The sequence below is a fragment of the Narcine bancroftii genome, chromosome 13 (genome assembly GCF_036971445.1).
Source record: "Narcine bancroftii isolate sNarBan1 chromosome 13, sNarBan1.hap1, whole genome shotgun sequence".
NCBI classification, from domain to species: Eukaryota; Metazoa; Chordata; class Chondrichthyes; order Torpediniformes; family Narcinidae; genus Narcine; species Narcine bancroftii.
Window position 1 is genome coordinate 83961957 of NC_091481.1, and position 22458 is coordinate 83984414.

The following is a 22458-nucleotide window of genomic DNA, read 5'->3' on the forward strand; positions in this document are numbered from 1 at the left end:
AATGGATCAGCTCATGATTGAATGGTGCGGCAGACTCGAAGGGCTGAATAGCCTATTCCTGCTCCATTATCTTGTGATTAGACCACCCTAAACAAGTATTTACCTCATAGCAATGTCAAATTACATTGGCATTTCCTTTAAAAACTTATTTTTAAAACCAAAAATGGTTTATTTATTGATAAATGCAGTATACTGTACATCTGCTTATAGTATCTTTACAGTGCAGAATCAAAAATATTTTGCCACAGCATTTGTTTTGCCACAGCAAAGATATTTGGAATGCAGCACTTGGAAAGCAGCACGCAGAGTTGTGGAGTTGGCAGTATCGTGACAAATGCAGATCTGCATCGATTTCAATCACAGTCATGCCACACCAGTCCAAATCCAGAACACAAACAGGCTTTAGAGAACAAAGGCAAGCAGAAGTCACCTCCAGGTGGGTGCAAGTGGGCTTGCAAGAGCCATACAATCAACTCCATTGCTAGCTCTCCACAGCATGTAGCTGGACAATAACACGTGTGTTTACAGATATGACGTGGGACAAATGACTACACTAAGAAGTCAGTTCACTACGTTAAGCTACAGATCCCTATAAGGGACATGTTTGCACTTGAAAGTTCGAAGCACAAGGACCTGAAACAATCCTAATCATGAACATGCTCGAGGAATACAGTAGGACACACAGCATCCAGACCGAGAGGCAGTCAGGTCTCTCTTCAATACTTCTGAAGAAGAGCTCGGGCCAGAAATGTCCTTTTGTTTCCTATGGATGCTGGGTGACCTGCAGTTTCTCCGGCAATTTGCGAACTGCATGAGACCCGCAGCGCCTGCGAATTTTCTCGTTTAATCACAAATGCTGCTGGATAACCAGTACAGTTGATTTGAGTCTTTTGAGATCCATAAAGCCTTTTGCAGTAATTTAGAGCTGGTTTTAACCCTTTGGATTCCAACAAGGATACTCTAATATACTCTGTGCTTCTGTTTTCCAGGACTGGTTTTATACCCAACCATCAGCTGGTTCGTACTGGACCAAAATATTATGAAAGGTTAAAAATGGTCAGAGTCCAAAGGGTTAAACAAAGCGGTGAATAACTTTACGTGGCAAGGCTATAATGATCATTTTTGTATTGAATATCGAATTTTCATTAATTTTTAAATCTAAGGGATAACAGATAAATACTGGAGGTTCATCTCATTGCTACGATTTATGGTGTGGCCAGCCATTCACCCAGGAACTCATGGTCAACCTAATGTGCGTGTTCCTTCCTGTGTGACAGAGCTGCAGTGGGAAACGTTGCCAACTCTCAGCTGGACAGGGAAGGCAAGGCATCAAAACCAGCTGCACACTCCAATTTCTCGGGCGAGTTGGGAATGAAGCTTCTTGTCTTAAACTACACAGCTGGGGTCTTGGAGTGCTTGCTTTGAGCCAGAGGAAACAGAAGGACTATGCAGTTGAAACTGTTGACAGCATGATCTAGTATATTATGCGCTTCAATGGCTGCCTCATTCAGAAAATTCAAAACTGAAATAATTATACTGAATGATTCAGTATGTGGTAACTCAAGGCCCCTCAACATATTTACTGAATGAGAACAGCGCAGCAACTGCCTCACAATTTATTAAAGGTTGTAACTCACTGGCTCATCATCTACCACACAATGTCTCAATGGGCTGTTGTCACAGGACAGCAGGTCGCGGCAGGCACCATGATGCCGAGGTGCAGAGCAGGGTCCTGTTAGAGCAAGCATCACGCAACGCTCGTCAGGTATTGTTGCCTCCTGTGAACGCTGCTGGTCCTGTCGAGTTCCTCCAGTACCTTTATTGTAAATCTACAAGTGTAACTGCTGTTAAGGAAAAAAAAAGCAAGCCCATCAATAAAGCTAATCTTTGATCAAAAATACTGATTGAAGGGTGCGTATATTCAAAGTTACACATTAGGAATCCCCAGTAACAAATGACCGAGTTTTTTCATTTTATAAGTGTAGCTAAGTCAGAGGATAAATATCCCTTACCTATTACAGTAAAACGCCTGTTATCCAGAATTCCCGGAAACGGCAACCTCAAGCAACGGTTAAAAAAAAAAAATCGCAGAAAATAAGTAATTGCTTAAAATTGGTGCGCCTCGCCGTTAGTTTCAAGTTTTAGACATACGGCACAGCCATACTGCCAATTCACACCCCATCAACCTACACCCCTGGGAAAACCCGTGGAGACACAGGGAGAATGTACAAACTCCTTACAGACAGCGCGGGATTCCAGCCCCGGTCCCGTCCCGATCCCTACTGCTGTAAAGCCATTGTGCTAACCGCTACGCCAACTGTTTTCTGATCACGCAATCTCAAGCAACTGTAAATTTCACATCTGGAATCCACCAAGAGGTGCCGGATACCAGGGGTTTTACTGTATTTTGGTACTTTGCAGGTGTAATCTGCCCACTTTACTTCCATGCAACATATAAATGAGGTCATAGAAGTTATTTGTATGTTGTTGGACTGAATGCATCACATGTTAAAAACATTCAGCCCAACACCCCTTCTTTATACGTGCAGTTTATTTCACATTGGCAAGTGTTGCTTTGCTCAGACCAGCAAAGAAACAGCCTCCTTCTCCTCTGCACTCTGCTGGTGGCACTTTGTAGAATTCAAACTATTTAGCAACCTTCGGGCGGGGGGGGGGGGAGGACAACGACGAAAGGAGGTTTAAAATGTTCACTCAATAGGCAATCGAGTTGAGTGTCTAAAACAAAAAAAAGTTTTATACTATCGGAATAAGTCACATAGCAAAAGATTTTCTGCATGTTATAAAAAGCTGTTCAACTGTCAAATCCACTCCATGAGAGATTTCTTATTGCTTGGCTCTGGCTGTAACTTCCAAACGATCACTCCATTTTGGAGATTTCAAACTTGGTTGTCATTATTTCCTGAAACAAGACAGAGACAAGAGAAGAATAAAATAATCAAATTAATATCACAATACTGAAACAAAACTGGAGATGTTGAAAATTGGAACAAAAGTGGAAACACTTAGCAGGTCAGAAGTCATCCATGGAAAGAGAAACAGAGTCAATGTTTCTGGTCAAAGACTTAGTCAGGAGTGGGAAAGAAGGAAAGTCAGTGGCTTTGAAGTTGCAGAGGTGCAGGTGAGAAGGATGGATAAGATAAAGTGGTGGGGTTTGGCCAGGGTTACCAATGTTGGAAAGTGTACAGTCATGCACTTTGGGAGAAGAAATTGATGGATAAATTTGTAACTTAGATGGGGAGAAAATTCAAAATTCTGAGGTGCAAAGGGAGTCCTCATGCAGGATGCCCTAAGGGTTAACCTCCACATTGAGTTGGTGAAGTAGGCGAATGCAATGTTGACACACGAGCAGGGATGCAATGTGGAGTCACCAAATAGCACCGGTGAGACCTCACTTGGAGTACACTGTTCAGTTTGGGTACCTTAATTGAGAAAAAACGTGCTGGCATTGGAGAGGGTTCAGAGAAAAGTTACTCAAATGATAACAGGAATTAAAGGGTTAGTACATGAGGAATGATTGTTGGCTCTAGGTCTGTACTCATTGGAGTACAGAAGGAGGAGGGGGAACATCATAGAGGCATTTCAAATGCTGAAAGATCTGGACAGTGTAGATGTGGCAAGGATGTTTCCCATGGTGGGGGGGGGGAATTGAGGACGAGAGGGCCATGAGTCTGTGGAGCTTGTTGCTGTGGAAGTGAGATCACTGGGTGTACAGTATTTAAGGCAGAGATTGACAGGTATTTGATTAGTCAGGGTATCAAGGGTTACGTGGAGAAAGCCGGGGAGTGGGGCTGAGTGGGTGGATGGATCAGCTCATGAGCAAATTCTGCTCCTATATCTTGTGAAGCTGTGTGAGATGATTCATACAATCAACTGGGTAAGAGGACAGATAGAGGAGAATTAAGCTTCTTTGTGTTATGTGTTGCCAATATCAGGGCTATGGGACATGCCCAGCAGGGAAGATTATTCTGACGGAAAGAAAAAAAAACTTGAACCCAGTATGGATGATTGTATCAGAGCCAGCCATTTCTACTGTCAGACAGAAAGCGAGGAACCTAAATGTGGAGAATCTAGTGCCTGGAAGGCTGCAATGTGTCCAGACAGAAGATTAGGTGCTTGCCTTTGGGCTTATTGTAGGTGAGGGAACTGGAGTGGGAGCAGAATGAGGAGTTAAAATGTAGGTAACTAGCTCATGGTCACTCCTATGGACTGAAAGCAGTCCAATCGGTGTTTGCTTTCCCCAGTGTAGAAGTATTTACATTGAGCTCTGAATGCATTAAGCAAGATTGGATTGTTCCCCATTACAACTCCCTGGCCTTCTGTATTTTCCCATGCCACTGCAGGCTTCCTTTCTCCTCTACCCTTCCCACCATCAGGCTGATTCACTTCAACTTCCAATCTGCTCCAGTGGTCTCCTCTACTGCAGAGGGAACATGGGTTGGGCAATCGCTCTACAGAACTCATGCATTTGTGGCGCAAGAGCGACCCGAGCTTCCTGTTGCTTGTCGCTTTAATTTAAAAATAAAATAAAATTTGTATTTCAACCTGCAACATGATATTAGGACCTTCTGGTTCACGAGCCCATGCCACTCAATTGACCTCCAACTCTCATGTTTTGAAGGGTGGGTGGGAACACGAGCCCCCGGAGAAAGCCCGTGCAGATACGGGGAAAACGTACAAACTCCTTACAGACAACGCAGGTTGCAGGCGTTGTAACAGCTAACCTCGCTGCCCTATTTACCACCCCACTGCCACTGTGATCCATGTGGAATAACACCTCATCTTCCAAGTGGGCACACTGCAGCCTTCCAGATTCAATAGTGAATTCTACAACTTTAGGTAACTTGCTTTCATTGTTTGTCAGAAATGGCTATTTCTGCTCTCAGTCATTCATCTGTTGAACTGGCTCAGTTTTTCTCTTTGCATTAGTACTGCGTAATCTGCTGAACACATTGCACAGTTGGACTCATAACTTGGAACGGAGGTGGGGAAGAATAATCCCCTCTAACCCCTCCCATTAGCCCATTTGACCAGGCAAGTCGTTCTCTGTGGCAACCTGTCCTCATCCCATCACAGATAAATCCATTCCTATTGTCTGAAATTTAAAACGACCTTTTATCATTTCCCTTTCCCAGTTCCAAAGGAGTATCTGCCACATGTTCACCCTTTTACCTTTGGCAGATGCTTTCTGACCTGCTGAGAGTTTCCAGATCTTCCCTTGCAGGTCTGCTCTGGAGTAGATCTACATTTACACCACATTCGTCTGGCAGAAGAGACAGCAGAACCGTAAACTGCAATTGTGTTTCTCCAATGTTTTTCCATTGGTTCTAAAAACATGTAGAACCAGGACCAGTCCATAGGAGGAAACAATCACCACAACGTTTCTGTTTTCGTTCTTCTCAGGACACACTTTTGAGGAGATTCTAGAAATTAGCCTGGTTCTTTTGAAAGTAAACAATAAAATGAATGCTTTGAAACAATTTATTATTTTCTCAATTTCCTATATACCCCTGACTAGTGATTTTTCACGCTATTAGATTTAAAATTTGGTCCCATTTTGGTTCACAGAGGCATTAGCTAATGTGATGACCCACTAATCAAACTGCGAATGATTTAAACTTAAATGCATAAGGAAAAGGTGTCCAATGAAACCAACCTCTATCCTCAAGGATCCCTACCACCCAGATCGTGCTCTCTTCACTCTGCTACCACTGGGGAAAAAGAGCACAGGAGCCTGAAGATGAGCACTCAGCGGCACAAGGACATAGAAACACGACAGCACAGTACAGGCCTTTCGACCCTTGAAGTTGTGCCAACCCATATAATACCTTTTTAAAAAAAAGTATTAAACCCACCCTAGCCCGTAACCCTCTATTTTCCTTTCATCCATGTGCCTCAGAGACTCAGAGTCTCTCAAATGCCCTTAATGTTTCAACCTCCACCACCATCCCTGGCAGGGCAATCCTGACACCCACAACTCTGCGTTTAAAAATAAACTTACCCCTGATGTCTCCCCTAAACTTTCCTCTCTCTGGGAAGCAGGTGCTGGCTGTCCACCTCTATCAAGTCTCCTCTCGTCCTTCTACGCTCCAAAAAGTCCCAGTTCTACTAAATATTTCTTCATAAAACAGCTTCTTCTCCTCTGCCATCAGATTCCTGAATGAACAATGAACCAGAGACACTACTTTATTTTGACTTTTTCTTGCACTATTTTTAATTTATTTTTGTCAGGTGGTTCATAGAAATGTTTGCCCTGAGACGCTGCTGCAAAAGCACAAATTTTGTGACATGTTCATGACAATAAATTCTTGATCTAAAATGTTGCCCAGCTAGATCATTCTGCAACTGGCAGAGGGAACACGTTTTACAAAGATGCGTATAGTTAGAGGACAAATCCTACATCTAGAGTTTTAACTTTTTTTGTCAAACTCCATCTACCATTGCACCCATTGGATTAATGGTGGCAGCATTTGTGTGTTCCTGCTGTACAGTCATCCCTCATACTTCAGTGGGCTATTCAATTGGGAACACGTGTAGAAATGGAGCTTTGGGCCTGCCCCGCCTTTCAAGAAATCGTGAGAGAAGCAGCAGAATCAGACCTCAACCCTACGATCACCCGAGGTTCATATATACACAGTGAAACACGAAAATCTACAGATGGACTGTAGTAAAAACAAATGGTGGGGGAACCCAGCAGGTCACGCAGCATCCATAAAGATATATAACTGACCTTTTGGGCCTGAGGTTCAAGTAAAAATCAGGCAGGTGCTGGAATTAAAAGGCTCGGGGAGAAGTACAGACTAAAAGACAAAAGGTGCTAATTGGATATGGATGGGACACAAGAGGGAGGAAACCAGAATCAGAATTCGTCCTGAACAAGTCATGAAATTCGGTGTTTTGTGGCAGCGTCATAGAGCAAATATTCATATTATAACCATCTTACAACATTACTGTAAATAAAAAATAAAATAAAATAAAATAGTAGTGCACTAAAAGTAAGGCAGGATCTTTGGTTCATTGATTATTCAGGATCTGTCCTTGGCCTGCTGAGTGCTCATCTTTAGGCTTCTGTACCTTTCTCCTGATGGTAGCAGAGCGAAGAGGCCTAGGTAGTGGGGGTCCTTGAGGATAGAGGCTGCTTTTTAAGAAACCACCTTACATGGGTGGATAGAAAGGTTACAAATGACTGTTGTGGGAGGGGGTTGCATACATTCTGCCAGTCTGAATGAGAAATCCTGACTGGTTTCCAGCCCCACCACAATTTGAAATGTGTGCTCCCTCGCCCCAAGATTAAATGTGTGCTGGAGTCAAGGTTCTGTCACCACTGGTCATCAGGGGTCTGAGTAATAACCTCTTTACGGAAGCATCGTTTGAAGAGGAAGCACTGATGGAGAATGTATTGAATAGACTATAAACCAAGACAAAGTTGTTCACCAAATGCACTTATTGTATGTAATTGTGACTGAAGTTTTGGGAAACAAATCCAAGTATCCTTCCACTATTTAATTTGTCCTATCCTGTCATCATGGGTTTAAGGTCACCAATTTAGCTCACTGTGAGGAGTTGGCTTTGGTCACACCTGCCTGCAAGACCTGAACCTGGACACAAAGTGCCTTTCCCAATCAGACAGCAACGAGAGTTCAATAGGACACAAACGCACTGGACAAAATCACTATCGGGGACAGTTCAGACAAAGCGAGTCAGAAAGTCTATTCGTATTACCTCATCTGAATCCAACAAGGTTGGCAGCGTACTGGAAAATAATAAATAGAATTTTTTTTTAAGTCAAAATTGATATCATTGCACAATAACACTGCATGTAAAACAAGAAAATCAGACGTATTTGGTTAACGTTTCCTTTGCCCCAATTAGAAATTAAATTATATGTTGTACTAGCTTTGCAACCTTTTGTTTCCATACACATCCGCACCAATCTCACCTGTGAAGTCTTTAAATGCTAGAGAATCACCCTTCCGTTGAAACGAGGCAGAGAGCATTGGAAGGGTCATTGACTGTGGGCTCATTGCCATTAACTCGCCTACAATTTCTAGCTGATCACCACCCAGCACCCTGGACCAAGAAACCAGAGTTATTGCCCTCCACTCCACTGAGTGTGGAGTTACCTCTAGTATTTAACTGCTTGGCTCAGAGATCAATGAATGTTATATAACTGGCCAATAAAAATTTTAAAAAGCCCAGGTTCAACACAGCTTCGTACACCATATAAATGATCTGGATGAGGATGTAGAGAGATGGGTCAGTAGGTTTGTGGATGATACAAAGGTTGGAGGAGTTGTGGCTAGTGCTGGAGGTTACAACAGGATGCAGAGTTGGGTAGAAAAGAGGCAGATGGAGTTTAATTTGGAGAAGTGTGAGGTGATGCATTTTGAAAGGTCAAATGAAGGCAGAGTACATGGTTAATGGGAGGATACTTAACAGTGTGGATAAACAGGAGGACCTTGGGTCCAAAACTATACATCTCGCAAGGCTTCCTTGCTGGTCGCTAGGAGAGTTAAGATGGTATGCTGGGCTTCATTAGTCAAGGGGTTGAGTTCAGGAGTCCTTAGGTAATGTTGCAGTTCTACAAATCTCTGGTGAGACCACACTTGGAGCTCATTTCAAGAAGGATGTGGAAGCTATGGAGAGGAGATTTACCAAGATGCTGCCGGATTGGAAAATGTCTTATGAGGCAAGGTTAGCAGAGCTGGGGCTTTTTGTCTTCGGAGTGAAGAAGGATAAGAGGTAATTTAATGAAGATCTACAAGATTGAGAGACAGTGATAAAGTTGACAGCCAACACCTCTTTCCCCCCCCACAGGGCAGGAGTAGCAGAGGACAGATGTACAAAGTGAAAGGAGGAAAGTTTAGAGGAGACATAAGGGGCAAGATTTTTTAAAAAGTTGTGGGTGCCTGGAATGAATCAACAGGGGTTAGTAGTGGAGGCTGAAACAACAGGGCATTTAAGGGACTCATAGGCACCCAGGTGAAAATATAGAGGGTTTAGTTTTTTTTAAATGTAGAGGTTGGCATAACATCGTAGGCCGAAGGGCTTGTACTGTGCTGTAACGTTCTCCAAAATCCATAAACCTATAAAACCATTTGGCACTGTACTAACATTAACATTTTGTATAGTCATTTATTTTTGGAATTTCTAGTGTATTTGATAGCTTTTTTTAGACAATAACCGATCAACATTAGTAAAAAGATCCTTTGGCTCAATATCTGTTGTATCTGTGAGTAGCCAGTTCTATCACTTGTGTTGTCTGGCTTAAAATGTACAAAAGCTAAAGCAGCCATTCTCACCAGGGGAGTCCACTGATCACCAACACCCCCTCCCCCACCCCACCCCCAGGAGGGCCACAGCACATTCAAAGCCTTGTGTTCTTTTCAGCCCTTGTAACAAATATTTTTATTGCTTTTTTTTAATGTAGTCAGTCTGAGAGAGATTCAGAGGAAACCAAAACATGACTGCTTCACAGGGAAGGGGGCCCAGTACCTAAAAAAAAGGTCAAGAGTGTTTGAGCTGAACCCATCCCGACCATCCAAAGTTTACTTTTTAATGACACAACCATTTCAGTGATGAGGCCAAGTGCACAATAAGCTTCCACATGATCACACAAGAGTTACCAGATTGTGTTGGAGCTGCCTTGCTCGACGGTCAAACGTCCGGGCTTTTGGTTCCTTCAAATATTTCATTTCCTCCAGTCTTAATTTTAATTTTTACAATTTTGACAAACAACAGTCACAGGCCCATATGGCACACAAGCCTATACTGTCTAAATACACGAATTAACCAACAACCCCCGTACTTTTTTTTGGAGGGTGGGAGGAAACCGGAGCACCCGGAGGAATTGCGTGCAGACACGGGGAAAACTCCTTACAGCGCCAGATTTGAACTCGGGCAGCTGGCACTGTAATAACGTTGAGCTAACCGTGCCTCCAAGACCTTTAATGGTGCAGTGCTCCCCCGAGAAACACTGCTCTGAGAACCTGGATTGGAGCTTGAATTTATGACCTTGGAAGTACGAGTTCCATTCAAGAATGTCATGATGCTTCACAATTTTAACAAGATTATTTCAGGACCAAAAATGGCAAGAGACAAAATACTATAATGCTGCAAAATGAGAAAAACTGAGATAAACTTACATATCTGTTAGTGAGGATGGGATGTTGTCTTCAACCCATTTGAGGTCTTCATCCTGTGGAACAGCAAGCAATCAGATTACAGCCTGGGGCTCAGTTTCTCCGCGATTAACAATTGCACCTTCCAATAAAGTATTTAAAAAAGAGGCTTCTAATATTGAGATAATATATCAAATATAAATTTTATGCACATTAGGGAAGGGTTTAATGCTGGAACGCTTTGTGGGAGTCACTACAACCACCAACCATACAGTGTAGAGTGATCAGCGTACAGACAAAAACCATTCACGATATTCAAAAAGTAACTTTTTAATAATGCAAGCACTTCAGTGATGAGGCAAGTCCACAAGTTCCTCCACGATCACACAACAGTGACCAGATGAGGAAAGTCCACAACAAGTTCCTCCACGATCACACAACAGTGACCAGATGAGGCAAGTCCACAACAAGTTCCTCCACGATCACACAACAGTGACCAGATGAGGCAAGTCCACAACAAGTTCCTCCACAATCACACAACAGTGACCAGATGAGGCAAGTCCACAACAAGTTCCTCCACAATCACACAACAGTGACCAGATGAGGAAAGTCCACAACAAATTCCTCCACGATCACACAATAGTGACCAGATGAGGCAAGTCCACAACAAGTTCCTCCACGATCACACAACAGTGACCAGATGAGGCAAGTCCACAACAAGTTCCTCCACGATCACACAACAGTGACCAGATGAGGCAAGTCCACAACAAGTTCCTCCACAATCACACAACAGTGACCAGATGAGGCAAGTCCACAACAAGTTCCTCCACAATCACACAACAGTGACCAGATGAGGAAAGTCCACAACAAATTCCTCCACGATCACACAATAGTGACCAGATGAGGCAAGTCCACAACAAGTTCCTCCACGATCACACAACAGTGACCAGATGAGGAAAGTCCACAACAAATTCCTCCACGATCACACAACAGTGACCAGATGAGGAAAGTCCACAACAAGTTCCTCCACGATCACACAATAGTGACCAGATGAGGAAAGTCCACAACAAGTTCCTCCACGATCACACAATAGTGACCAGATGAGGAAAGTCCACAACAAGTTCCTCCACGATCACACAACAGTGACCAGATGAGGCAAGTCCACAACAAGTTCCTCCACAATCACACAACAGTGACCAGATGAGGAAAGTCCACAACAAGTTCCTCCACGATCACACAACAGTGACCAGATGAGGAAAGTCCACAACAAGTTCCTCCACGATCACACAACAGTGACCAGATGAGGAAAGTCCACAACAAGTTCCTCCACGATCACACAATAGTGACCAGATGAGGAAAGTCCACAACAAGTTCCTCCACGATCACACAATAGTGACCAGATGAGGAAAGTCCACAACAAGTTCCTCCACGATCACACAACAGTGACCAGATGAGGAAAGTCCACAACAAGTTCCTCCACGATCACACAACAGTGACCAGATGAGGAAAGTCCACAACAAGTTCCTCCACGATCACACAACAGTGACCAGATGAGGAAAGTCCACAACAAGTTCCTCCACGATCACACAACAGTGACCAGATGAGGAAAGTCCACAACAAGTTCCTCCACGATCACACAATAGTGACCAGATGAGGAAAGTCCACAACAAGTTCCTCCACGATCACACAACAGTGACCAGATGAGGAAAGTCCACAAGTTCCTCCACGATCACACAACAGTGACCAGATGAGGAAAGTCCACAACAAGTTCCTCCACGATCACACAACAGTGACCAGATGAGGAAAGTCCACAACAAGTTCCTCCACGATCACACAATAGTGACCAGATGAGGAAAGTCCACAACAAGTTCCTCCACGATCACACAATAGTGACCAGATGAGGAAAGTCCACAACAAGTTCCTCCACGATCACACAACAGTGACCAGATGAGGAAAGTCCACAACAAGTTCCTCCACGATCACACAACAGTGACCAGATGAGGAAAGTCCACAACAAGTTCCTCCACGATCACACAACAGTGACCAGATGAGGAAAGTCCACAACAAGTTCCTCCACGATCACACAACAGTGACCAGATGAGGAAAGTCCACAACAAGTTCCTCCACGATCACACAACAGTGACCAGATGAGGAAAGTCCACAACAAGTTCCTCCACGATCACACAATAGTGACCAGATGAGGAAAGTCCACAACAAGTTCCTCCACGATCACACAATAGTGACCAGATGAGGAAAGTCCACAACAAGTTCCTCCACGATCACACAACAGTGACCAGATGAGGAAAGTCCACAACAAGTTCCTCCACGATCACACAACAGTGACCAGATGAGGAAAGTCCACAACAAGTTCCTCCACGATCACACAATAGTGACCAGATGAGGAAAGTCCACAACAAGTTCCTCCACGATCACACAATAGTGACCAGATGAGGAAAGTCCACAACAAGTTCCTCCACGATCACACAATAGTGACCAGATGAGGAAAGTCCACAACAAGTTCCTCCACGATCACACAACAGTGACCAGATGAGGCAAGTCCACAACAAATTCCTCCACGATCACACAATAGTGACCAGATGAGGCAAGTCCACAACAAGTTCCTCCACGATCACACAATAGTGACTAGATGAGGAAAGTCCACAACAAGTTCCTCCACGATCACACAATAGTGACCAGATGAGGAAAGTCCACAACAAGTTCCTCCACGATCACACAATAGTGACCAGATGAGGAAAGTCCACAACAAGTTCCTCCACGATCACACAATAGTGACCAGATGAGGAAAGTCCACAACAAGTTCCTCCACGATCACACAACAGTGACCAGATGAGGCAAGTCCACAACAAGTTCCTCCACAATCACACAATAGTGACAAGATTGCATTGTAACGATTGAGTTTAACAGAACCATGAACACTTTAGCAGTCATAAAATCAAGAAGGGGCCAAATAAATCTTCTGCACTTTATGGAAACACCCTGAAGCACCCAGCATAAATATTGCATTCTAAAGTGCACTGTAAAGCTGGGAAGATTTTTTTGCAGGTTATATTAAGCCTGGTCGTTGGGCTATTTCGATCGGTGTCACCACTATTCTCTGCCCAGTCCACTCGTTTCATTTTGTTGCAAACTGAGATTGTTGTGGACTTCAGGAAGACCAGGGACGACCACCTTCCAGTGCTCATTAATAGCTCAGTAGCAGAGAGAGTAGAGAGCACCAAGTTCTGTGGAGTCCACTTAACTAGTGACCTATCCTGGACAACATCTCCTCATGTCAGGAAGGTACAACAGCGACTGTACTTCTTGAGAAGACTGAAGTGGTCAAGTCTACCGGCCACCATGTCGACTTTCTACAGGAGCTCTATTGAGAGTATCCTGGCTGCCTGCATCAGCGTAGAACAGATGCTGAAGAGTATTGGATTGGGGGGGGGGGGGGGGGGGTGGGGTGGAGAATGGTGGTGTCAATCCAATGAATAGAGGTAGACAAATCCCCTGGACCTTCAGGCAGTCAAGTGCTGAAATTGCAGGGCTCCTGGTGGATATATTCAAAATGGCCTTATTCATGGGGGAGGTGCCAGAAGATTGGAGAGTAACTCATGTCCTGCTGTTTAAGAAGGGTTCCTAGAGTAAACCAGGCAATTATAGGCCAGTGAATCTGATATCAGTAGCATGTAAAATGTTTGAAGAATTTCTGAGAATAGAATATAATAGTTATTTAACAAATCTTGTAGAGTTTTTTGAGGAAGTTACCAAGAAGGTGGATGAGGGAAAGGCTGTGGATGTTATTTATATGAACTTTAGTCAGGTCTTTGACAAGGTTCCACATGAGAGGTTGGTTCAGGTTAGGACACTAGATCTACATAGGGAGGTTGCAAACTGGATTCGAAATTGTCTTGGTGAAAGAAAATAGAGAGTGGTAGTGGATGGTGGCTTCTCAGACTAGAGGTCTGTGTCGAGTGGTGTGCCTCAGGGATCTGTGCTGGGACCATTATTGTTTGTTATCTATATAAATGACTTAGATGATAACATGGTGAATTGGATCAGCAAGTTTGCTGATGAGACAAAGATAGGAGGCGTAGTGGACTGTGAGGAAGATTTTCAAAGCTTGCAGAGGGATCTGGACCAGCTGGGAAATTGGGCCATTCGATGGCTGATGGAATTTAATGCAGTTAAGTGTGAAGTGTGGCACTTTGGAAGAGTGAATCAGGGTAGGATGTACACAGTAAATGGTCGGCCACTGAAGAGTGCAGAGGAGCAAAGAGATCTGGGAATACATATACATTGTTCCCTGAAGGTGGCGTCGCAGGTGGACAGGATTGTAAAGAAAGCTTTTGGCATCTTAGCCTTTATAAATCAAAGTATTGAGTATAGGAGCTGGGATGTTATGTTGAAGTTATTCAAGTCATTGGTGAGGCCACATTTGGAATATTGTGTGAAATTCTGGTCGCCCAGCAGTGGAAAAGATATCAATAAGATTGAAAGAGTGCAGAGAAGATTTACTAAGATGTTGCAGGGTCTTCAGGAGTTGAGTTACTGGGAAAGATTAACCAGTTTAGGACTTTATTCCTTGGAACAAAGAAGAATGAGGGGAGACGATAGAGGTTTATAAGATTATGAGGCGTATAGACAGAGTAGATGTTTCCACCGATTGGGGGAGATAAATAAGAGGTCACAGCTTCAGGCAGAAAGGGAAGAGGAACAAGGGGAAAGTTTTTCACTCAGAGCAGTGGGACTCTGGAGTGAGCGGCCATCTGATGTAGTGAATGCAGATTCAATTTTTAGTTTTAAAAATAAATTGGATAGGTGTGGTCTGGAGGATGATGGATTGAGAGTAGGTTAGTGGGACCAGCTAATTTTGTTGGTCGACACAGACCAATACCACCAGAATTATTTAATTCACAATTTAAAAAAATTCAACAACATTATAATAACTTTTCCAGTGAAGTTTAAAGGGAGTGCATGAAATGAGATAAAACACAGAAATGCTAGAGGAACTCAGTTCTCGCAGCGTCCAGGATAGATATATCCTGTGAGAGGCAAGGATAGACAACCAGGCTCACTGCAAGGCAGTGAAATGAGACCCATGTCAGTTTAAAGAGAGCATAAGAAGCAGGCCTCAGCAGGAAAACCAGATTCCAGTTAGAAGAATAGGGACGTTATCTGGTGAGACAGATGTCAAACCATAAGGGCTTCCAAACAATGGAACAGATTATCAGAGTTGAACTGGTACTCGTAATAACACTGAACAAATTTTAAATTTAGACACAGCAGGGTAACGCAGGCCCTTCTGGCCCACGAACCAGTGCTGCCCAATTGACCTTCAACCCTCCCCTCACCCAGTACATCTTGAATGGAGGAAGGAAACCGGAGGAAACCGATGCAGGCACTGGGAGAATTTACAAACTCCTTACAGACAGTGCTAGATTCAAACCCGGGTCGCTGGCACAGTAACGGCCTGGCGCTAACCATCCCGCCCTAAGTAGTCCCACCCACTCACCATTTTGTTGACTTTGACTGTACCATTCGCCTCAGATTTGACTGTCCTTATCTTCATTCCCTCTATAGAAGACAAAATCAATGGCAACAGAATTTGAGATTAATTATTCAAAAATTAAAATAGCATCTATGGCACAAGTACAGTACTTAAACTACCGGCAATAATCGTCCAGGCACATAACCTTGTGACATTGTCAGTTAATAATGGAAGGGTTTGTTGCTGGAACTCTGTGACTATCAAGCATACAAGTGGTTTGATGTTATGAGGATTAAAACCCTTCATGACATTCCCAAAGTTACTTTTTAATAATGCAAGCACTTCCATGCTGAGGGAAATCCACGACAAATTTCCACACTATCACACAATAGTGACCAGATTTCGTTGTAACGATTGTGTTTAACAGATCCACGGAAGGTTTAGCAGGAAATGGGGTTGAATAAATCTTCTGCACTTTTTGGGTACACCCTGAAGCACCAAAAGTGATTGCTGCAAGCTAAGGGCATTGCAAACTGGGGATGATTTTTTCAGGTTAAATGAAAGCCTGTTCGTTGTGCTTGCAACTCACTGGCAAGACTGTTTGTTTTTAAGTGCAGTAAATGGTTCCATGGAAGTAATGTGCCCGAAACAGAGGGGCTTCTATGATTATGTCAATGTTCATAATTTCATCACCGCTGTCATGTCGAAAATCTAGCAGTCAATTTGTACAATGCAACTTATTGAAAAATGACCAGGTAATCTATTGTGGTTGAAGTATAAATTAACAATGGCGTGAAGCAAGGCTGTGTTCTCGCACCAACCCTCTTTTCAATCTTCTTCAGCATGATGCTGAACCAAGCCATGAAAGACCCCAACAATGAAGACGCTGTTTACATCCGGTACCGCACGGATGGCAGTCTCTTCAATCTGAGGCGCCTGCAAGCTCACACCAAGACACAAGAGAAACTTGTCCGTGAACTACTCTTTGCAGATGATGCCGCTTTAGTTGCCCATTCAGAGCCAGCTCTTCAGCGCTTGACGTCCTGCTTTGCGGAAACTGCCAAAATGTTTGGCCTGGAAGTCAGCCTGAAGAAAACTGAGGTCCTCCATCAGCCAGCTCCCCACCATGACTACCAGCCCCCCCACATCTCCATCGGGCACACAAAACTCAAAACGGTCAACCAGTTTACCTATCTCGGCTGCACCATTTCATCAGATGCAAGGATCGACAATGAGATAGACAACAGACTCGCCAAGGCAAATAGCGCCTTTGGAAGACTACACAAAAGAGTCTGGAAAAACAACCAACTGAAAAACCTCACAAAGATAAGCGTATACAGAGCCGTTGTCATACCCACACTCCTGTTCGGCTCCGAATCATGGGTCCTCTACCGGCACCACCTACGGCTCCTAGAACGCTTCCACCAGCGTTGTCTCCGCTCCATCCTCAACATCCATTGGAGCGCTTACACCCCTAACGTCGAAGTACTCGAGATGGCAGAGGTCGACAGCATCGAGTCCACGCTGCTGAAGATCCAGCTGCGCTGGATGGGTCACGTCTCCAGAATGGAGGACCATCGCCTTCCCAAGATCGTGTTATATGGCGAGTTCTCCACTGGCCACCATGACAGAGGTGCACCAAAGAAAAGGTACAAGGACTGCCTAAAGAAATCTCTTGGTGCCTGCCACATTGACCACCGCCAGTGGGCTGATAACGCCTCAAACCGTGCATCTTGGCGCCTCACAGTTTGGCGGGCAGCAACCTCCTTTGAAGAAGACCGCAGAGCCCACCTCACTGACAAAAGGCAAAGGAGGAAAAACCCAACACCCAACCCCAACCAACCAATTTTCCCTTGCAACCGCTGCAATCGTGTCTGCCTGTCCCGCATCGGACTTGTCAGCCACAAACGAGCCTGCAGCTGACGTGGACTTTTTACCCCCTCCATAAATCTTCGTCCGCGAAGCCAAGCCAAAGAAAAAAAAATAAATACACCCTATAGTGATTACTAGTTATTCATTCTTTGCAATGAAATCTCATTTCCTACAATAGTTATTTCAAGCGATTTTGTTGGGCAAATAGTATAAACTTGCTAACAAAAGATTCTCCACATTCTGATCACACGCCAAGCAAGATAATCAATAAATTAACAGTATGGTAACTGTGTCGCCTGCTGCACATCTGCGCGGGCTTTGCATAGGGCTCGCCGTTGGTGACGCAATGGAGGCGATGCTTGAGAGTGCATGTGGACAAAGGTCTTCACAGACACTGAAAACAAGATAGAGGCCATCGAGTTGCAGGGAGATACAAAGCTGCAACGTCTCCTTTGGCATCCAAGGCCTGAACCGTGGGCAGAAGAGTTGGATGTGACCATGGTAATTAGGGATAACTGGAGATTCAGGTTCACACAGTGAAAGCCCCCATGCGGGAGACTTGGTCAAGAGATTCATGGAAGAGTCGCTAAAAAAGCCCCAACCAAAAACGTTGACTGTTTATTTCTCTATAAGAACCACCGAGTCGCTCCAGCTTTTCTTTGCTTGCTCAGTCCGAAAATTCACACTCCTCTGGGTCAGTTGGGGTTGAAGCAGAAACAAATTTAAAAAGATTGGTGTTAAAACAAATGAAAGAAGAAACACTGAAGTGGGCAAGACTACCAGCAACCATTATATCAACCTTCTATAGAAGCTTATCGAGAGCGTCCTGGCCGGCTGCACCACAGTGTAGAAAGCTTGCTGCACAGAAATGATTGGAGGTCAATCTACAGGAGCGCAAGAGTGGCAGAGAGGATCACTGGGGTCTCCCTCTCCCACCCCCCATCAACATGACCTACCAGGATTGCTGTCCGAAGAGGCCTTGCAAAAATCATTAAGGACCTCGCACACGGCATCTTCTAGCTACTCCCGTCGGGAAGGAGATACAGAGGCCAGCACCATCAGGCTGAGAAACAGTACAACTGCTGAACAACTGATGAACTGCTCAAGCAATCCCTCCGAGACTCTACTATATTTACAGCAACATTTATTTATTTTTATATGTACCACATATATTGTAAATTGCTTGTAAATATGTGTGCTATGTCGATGTATGTATTTGCATTTAAAAAAAACACAGTAACAAGTTTTGTTGTTTAATGAATCTAGTAGCAAAATAACCATAAAGCCATATATAAGCATATAACAATTACTGCATAGAAACAGGCCAACTTGGCCCTTCTAGTCTGTGCCAAACATTTTCTATAGGTCAGTGAATTAAAGTAATTGAGATTTACAAGGTGGAATTAAATACCTGTATGGCATCAATAAAGACAAGAGTTGTACTAAAATGTAATTTGAGCACAGAAAACGCCCTGGTATCTGACACCTATGTGGACGTCCGACAAGTTTACTTTTCGGTTGCTGGCCTAACTAATAGACCTGCGTTAAGAATAAATAGTTTAAAGGACAAAAATACTACTTTCACTGAACAAACTTCACTTGCATGAATATATAAATCTTAAAGCATTTTACTTTATTTTTGGTCACATTCTTTGGAAAAAATTCAACCTGCATCTGCAGGTCCCTCCCCCTCCATGAACATAAATGAAATCCCCCCCACCCCCGCCAACATAGAATACAGTACAGGCTCTTCATCTCTCGACCCATATTACTTTTTTTAAAAATTACAAAATTCTCCCTACCCCATAACCCTCTATTTCTCTTTCATCCATGTGTCTTAAATGCCCCCAATGTTTCAGCCTCCACCACCATCCCTGGCAAGGCATTCCAGGCCCCCACAACTCTTTGCCTCCTGATGTCTCCCCTAAACATTCCTCCCATTAACTTTGTACATGTCCTCCTGTGTTTGCTGATCCAGGAGCTGCCCGTCCACCCTGTCTATGCCTCTCATAATCTGGTAGACCTCCATCAAGTCTCCTCTCATTCTTCTTTACTCCAAAGAGAAAAGTCCCAGCTCTGCTAACCCTGCGTCATAAGACTTATTTTCCAATCCAAGCAACATCCTGGTAAAACTCCTCTTCCCCTTCTCCACAGCTTCCACATCCTTCTTATAATGAGGTGACCAGAACTGAAAACAATACTCTAACTGTGGTCTCAATACTCTAAGTTTACAGATAAAAAGCCTCTGACCGGGGCGACTCTTACTAAGCAGGGATGAGGAGGCGCTTTAAGAGAGTCACGCCAACCAGCTCTTCTTCCTGGGTGACACCAATTTATTCAAACAGCCATTATGAGCAAAGCACGAGCAGGGCAATCTGCTGGCTGAATATTTGCTCCCATCTTCACCAAAGATGTGTTACTTCAGAGAAAATTTAAAATTTTAAACTTGCACTTTTTAGTCTGTTATCCTTATTTGTTTAAATTTTTAAAATTTATTTTCCGTGATTTTTTTTTGCCAGTTGCCGGAGGCTGCCGGTGGCTTGACTTTCAGTTACCAGGGGTTTTACTGTACTTGCTTTGTCTGCCCCGTTAGTTGATCCCTTGAGGAACCAGCAGGGCAACACATTTATTACTGATGTTTCGACATCTGAGCATAAACCGGCTACCATGCTGTACAAAAATGTCTACATTTCTCAACGACAGCATTTTCCATGAGGCGATCTGGATACTGAGCTCACTAAATAAGTGAACTTCATTTATGTATGGCTACAAAGATCAACCAAACTCACCAAAAGCCTCATTGATCAACTGTTCTTCTTCCTCGTCAACGTCATCTATCAACGGAGAGTAAGCATATCTGAAAAGTAAAGAAAGTGACCAGTCACTATGTTACATAGCAGAATTGTAACAAGCAAGTTCTAGTGAGTCTGAAGTCATGTCCCGGTCCTCCCGGGTGATGTGGCGAGCAATTTGCCACTGAGGGCATCGGGATGTCTTTCAATACAAGCGACTTGGTGCTCAGCACTCAGACACAGTTTGTATCAGACCTCCTCACAAGACAGATTCCAACTGATTCAGAATTGTGGGCTTTCTCTCTTCTTGCCGTTTTTTGTTATTTAAAAATATTAAATAAAATACTTTAAATTAGATAAAGATGTGTTTCTAACAGAGCTGCCTTGGACCTGAAAATATTTAGTCATTGCCACTAGTGGGCCATGGCATGCTCGTCCGAAGCCAGGTGGGCCTTAGACTGAGAAAGGTTGAGAACCACTCATCTAGAACACACCCATTGAAAACATGTAATAAAGCAGTCATAAAACACAGAATGGGACCATTATCAGGCCTACACCAGCTCATTAAAAGACTGTTTCTCTGCAATGATATTTCTCAAGGATCTATAAATTATTCCTTTTCATGTTCTCAAATGTCTTTCGAAAGTTCCGACTAAATTTGATTCTGTGCAGTGTTTACCGCCACCTTCTGCTGACCAGGTTAAATCTGTCCTCTCCAGTCACCATCCCTCCTGCTAGTAGAAATTGTTTCTTCCTACTTACTGTCAAAACCCAACAATTTTAAACATCTATGTTAAATTACTAGTCCATGGTTAGCGTAGCAGTTAGCACGACGCTAAGTGACCAGGATTAGAACCCAGCGCTGCCTGCAAGGAGTTTGTACGTCCTCCGTATGTCTGCCTGCATTTCCTCCAGGTGCTCCAGTTTCCTCCAACCCTCCAAATTGAATGTACGGGGTTTGTAGGTAAAAGGGTGTAATTGGGCGGGACGGGCTTGCTGGCCGGAGGGGCCTGCTTTGTGCTGCATGTCCTTAACCTTCTTTGTATTAAGGATTTGCTGATTTCACTGTATGACTGTAACCATTATTACCATCCTGATGTGCAGTATTTCTGATAAATCCATTGAAAACACGAGTTGGAATCACAGATCAAAACCCTTATCCATATAATTAGAAATATGGCCTTAAATATGAAGATATTAAATATATAAAGCACAAAAGGAGGCTATACAACTCATTAACTATGCTGGCTTTCACTCCAGCAACCCTCTCCACAGCAACTCCCAACTTTTCCTCCCATGTCTAGAAGTTATTCTCATCAAGGCGTATTCAATACGATTGTGTTTCCACCTTTGCAACCAAGTTAGCTAGTACACAGTGTAATGAACTTCTGCACAGAAAGGATTCTTCTTGTGATCTTCTGTAGCCTTTACTCAAATAAACTGCTAAATCTCCTGAGAATATTTATTAATAATATTTATTTTAATATATGTACTGTGTATATTATCATTTGTCTGGAGGGGTGTTATGTCTGTACTTGTTTTGCACCATTCTGTGGACTGGAGAATGCAGTTTTGTCGGGTTGTACTGGTACAACTGGATGACCAAATCTTGAACTTGACTCATGCTCCTTGAATCATCAGTTAAAAGGAACAGCTCCACCCCCCCGCCCCCCAACATTAATCAAATCGCCTCCAAATCTTATTTGTCCAAGGAGAACAATCTCCAGATCCACTCGAGAGCCAAATTCCGCACCAGTGGAACTACTTCTAAATCTTTTCTGTGCCTTTCTAAAATTATGACATCTTCTCAGGAGAACAGAAGTGGGTGCAAGATTAGACACCAGCTGAAAAAAAAATAACATTTTTGCTGCGTCCCTTTTTTACACCACGATTCTAATAATGCTGGAAGTTTCCAATGAGTATGTACAGAAGCAGTGTTTCCACTTGACTGATTTCTAGAGAGTTACTATATACTGGCATATAGGGCAATTCCAAAACTTAAAAAAAAAAGTCACCTCAAAAATCAGTGGTCATCTTATACGCCAAGTCTAAAATCCAAACCTTGACAGCGAAATCCGAACACCGCTGCCATCTTCCGCCGGCTCCAACACAATCCTGTGCTTGTCCTGTTAGTTATCAACGATGCCTCAGCACTTCCCTGAGG

The 22458-nt window shown here is 43.6% G+C and overlaps 1 protein-coding gene across 5 annotated transcripts in view; it reads right to left on the reverse strand.

Moving 5' to 3' along the window:
• The window catches only part of LOC138748253 (transmembrane protein 87A), a 54744-nt gene that overhangs the window by 1114 nt on the left and 31172 nt on the right, over window positions 1-22458 (reverse strand). For 2 of the 5 annotated variants that reach the window (XM_069908097.1, XM_069908096.1), the window contains exons 17-21: window positions 20292-20359; window positions 15655-15716; window positions 10164-10216; window positions 7741-7771; window positions 146-2920 (exon numbers count right to left, since the gene is read on the reverse strand). In XM_069908097.1, coding sequence (XP_069764198.1) covers window positions 2879-2920; window positions 7741-7771; window positions 10164-10216; window positions 15655-15716; window positions 20292-20359 — 256 coding nt within the window. In that variant the 3' untranslated portion in view covers window positions 146-2878. Of the gene's footprint in view, window positions 1-145; window positions 2921-6019; window positions 6175-7740; window positions 7772-10163; window positions 10217-15654; window positions 15717-20291; window positions 20360-22458 lie in introns of those variants that run through there. The other 3 variants (XR_011347905.1, XR_011347904.1, XR_011347906.1) reach the window with 3 other exon arrangements.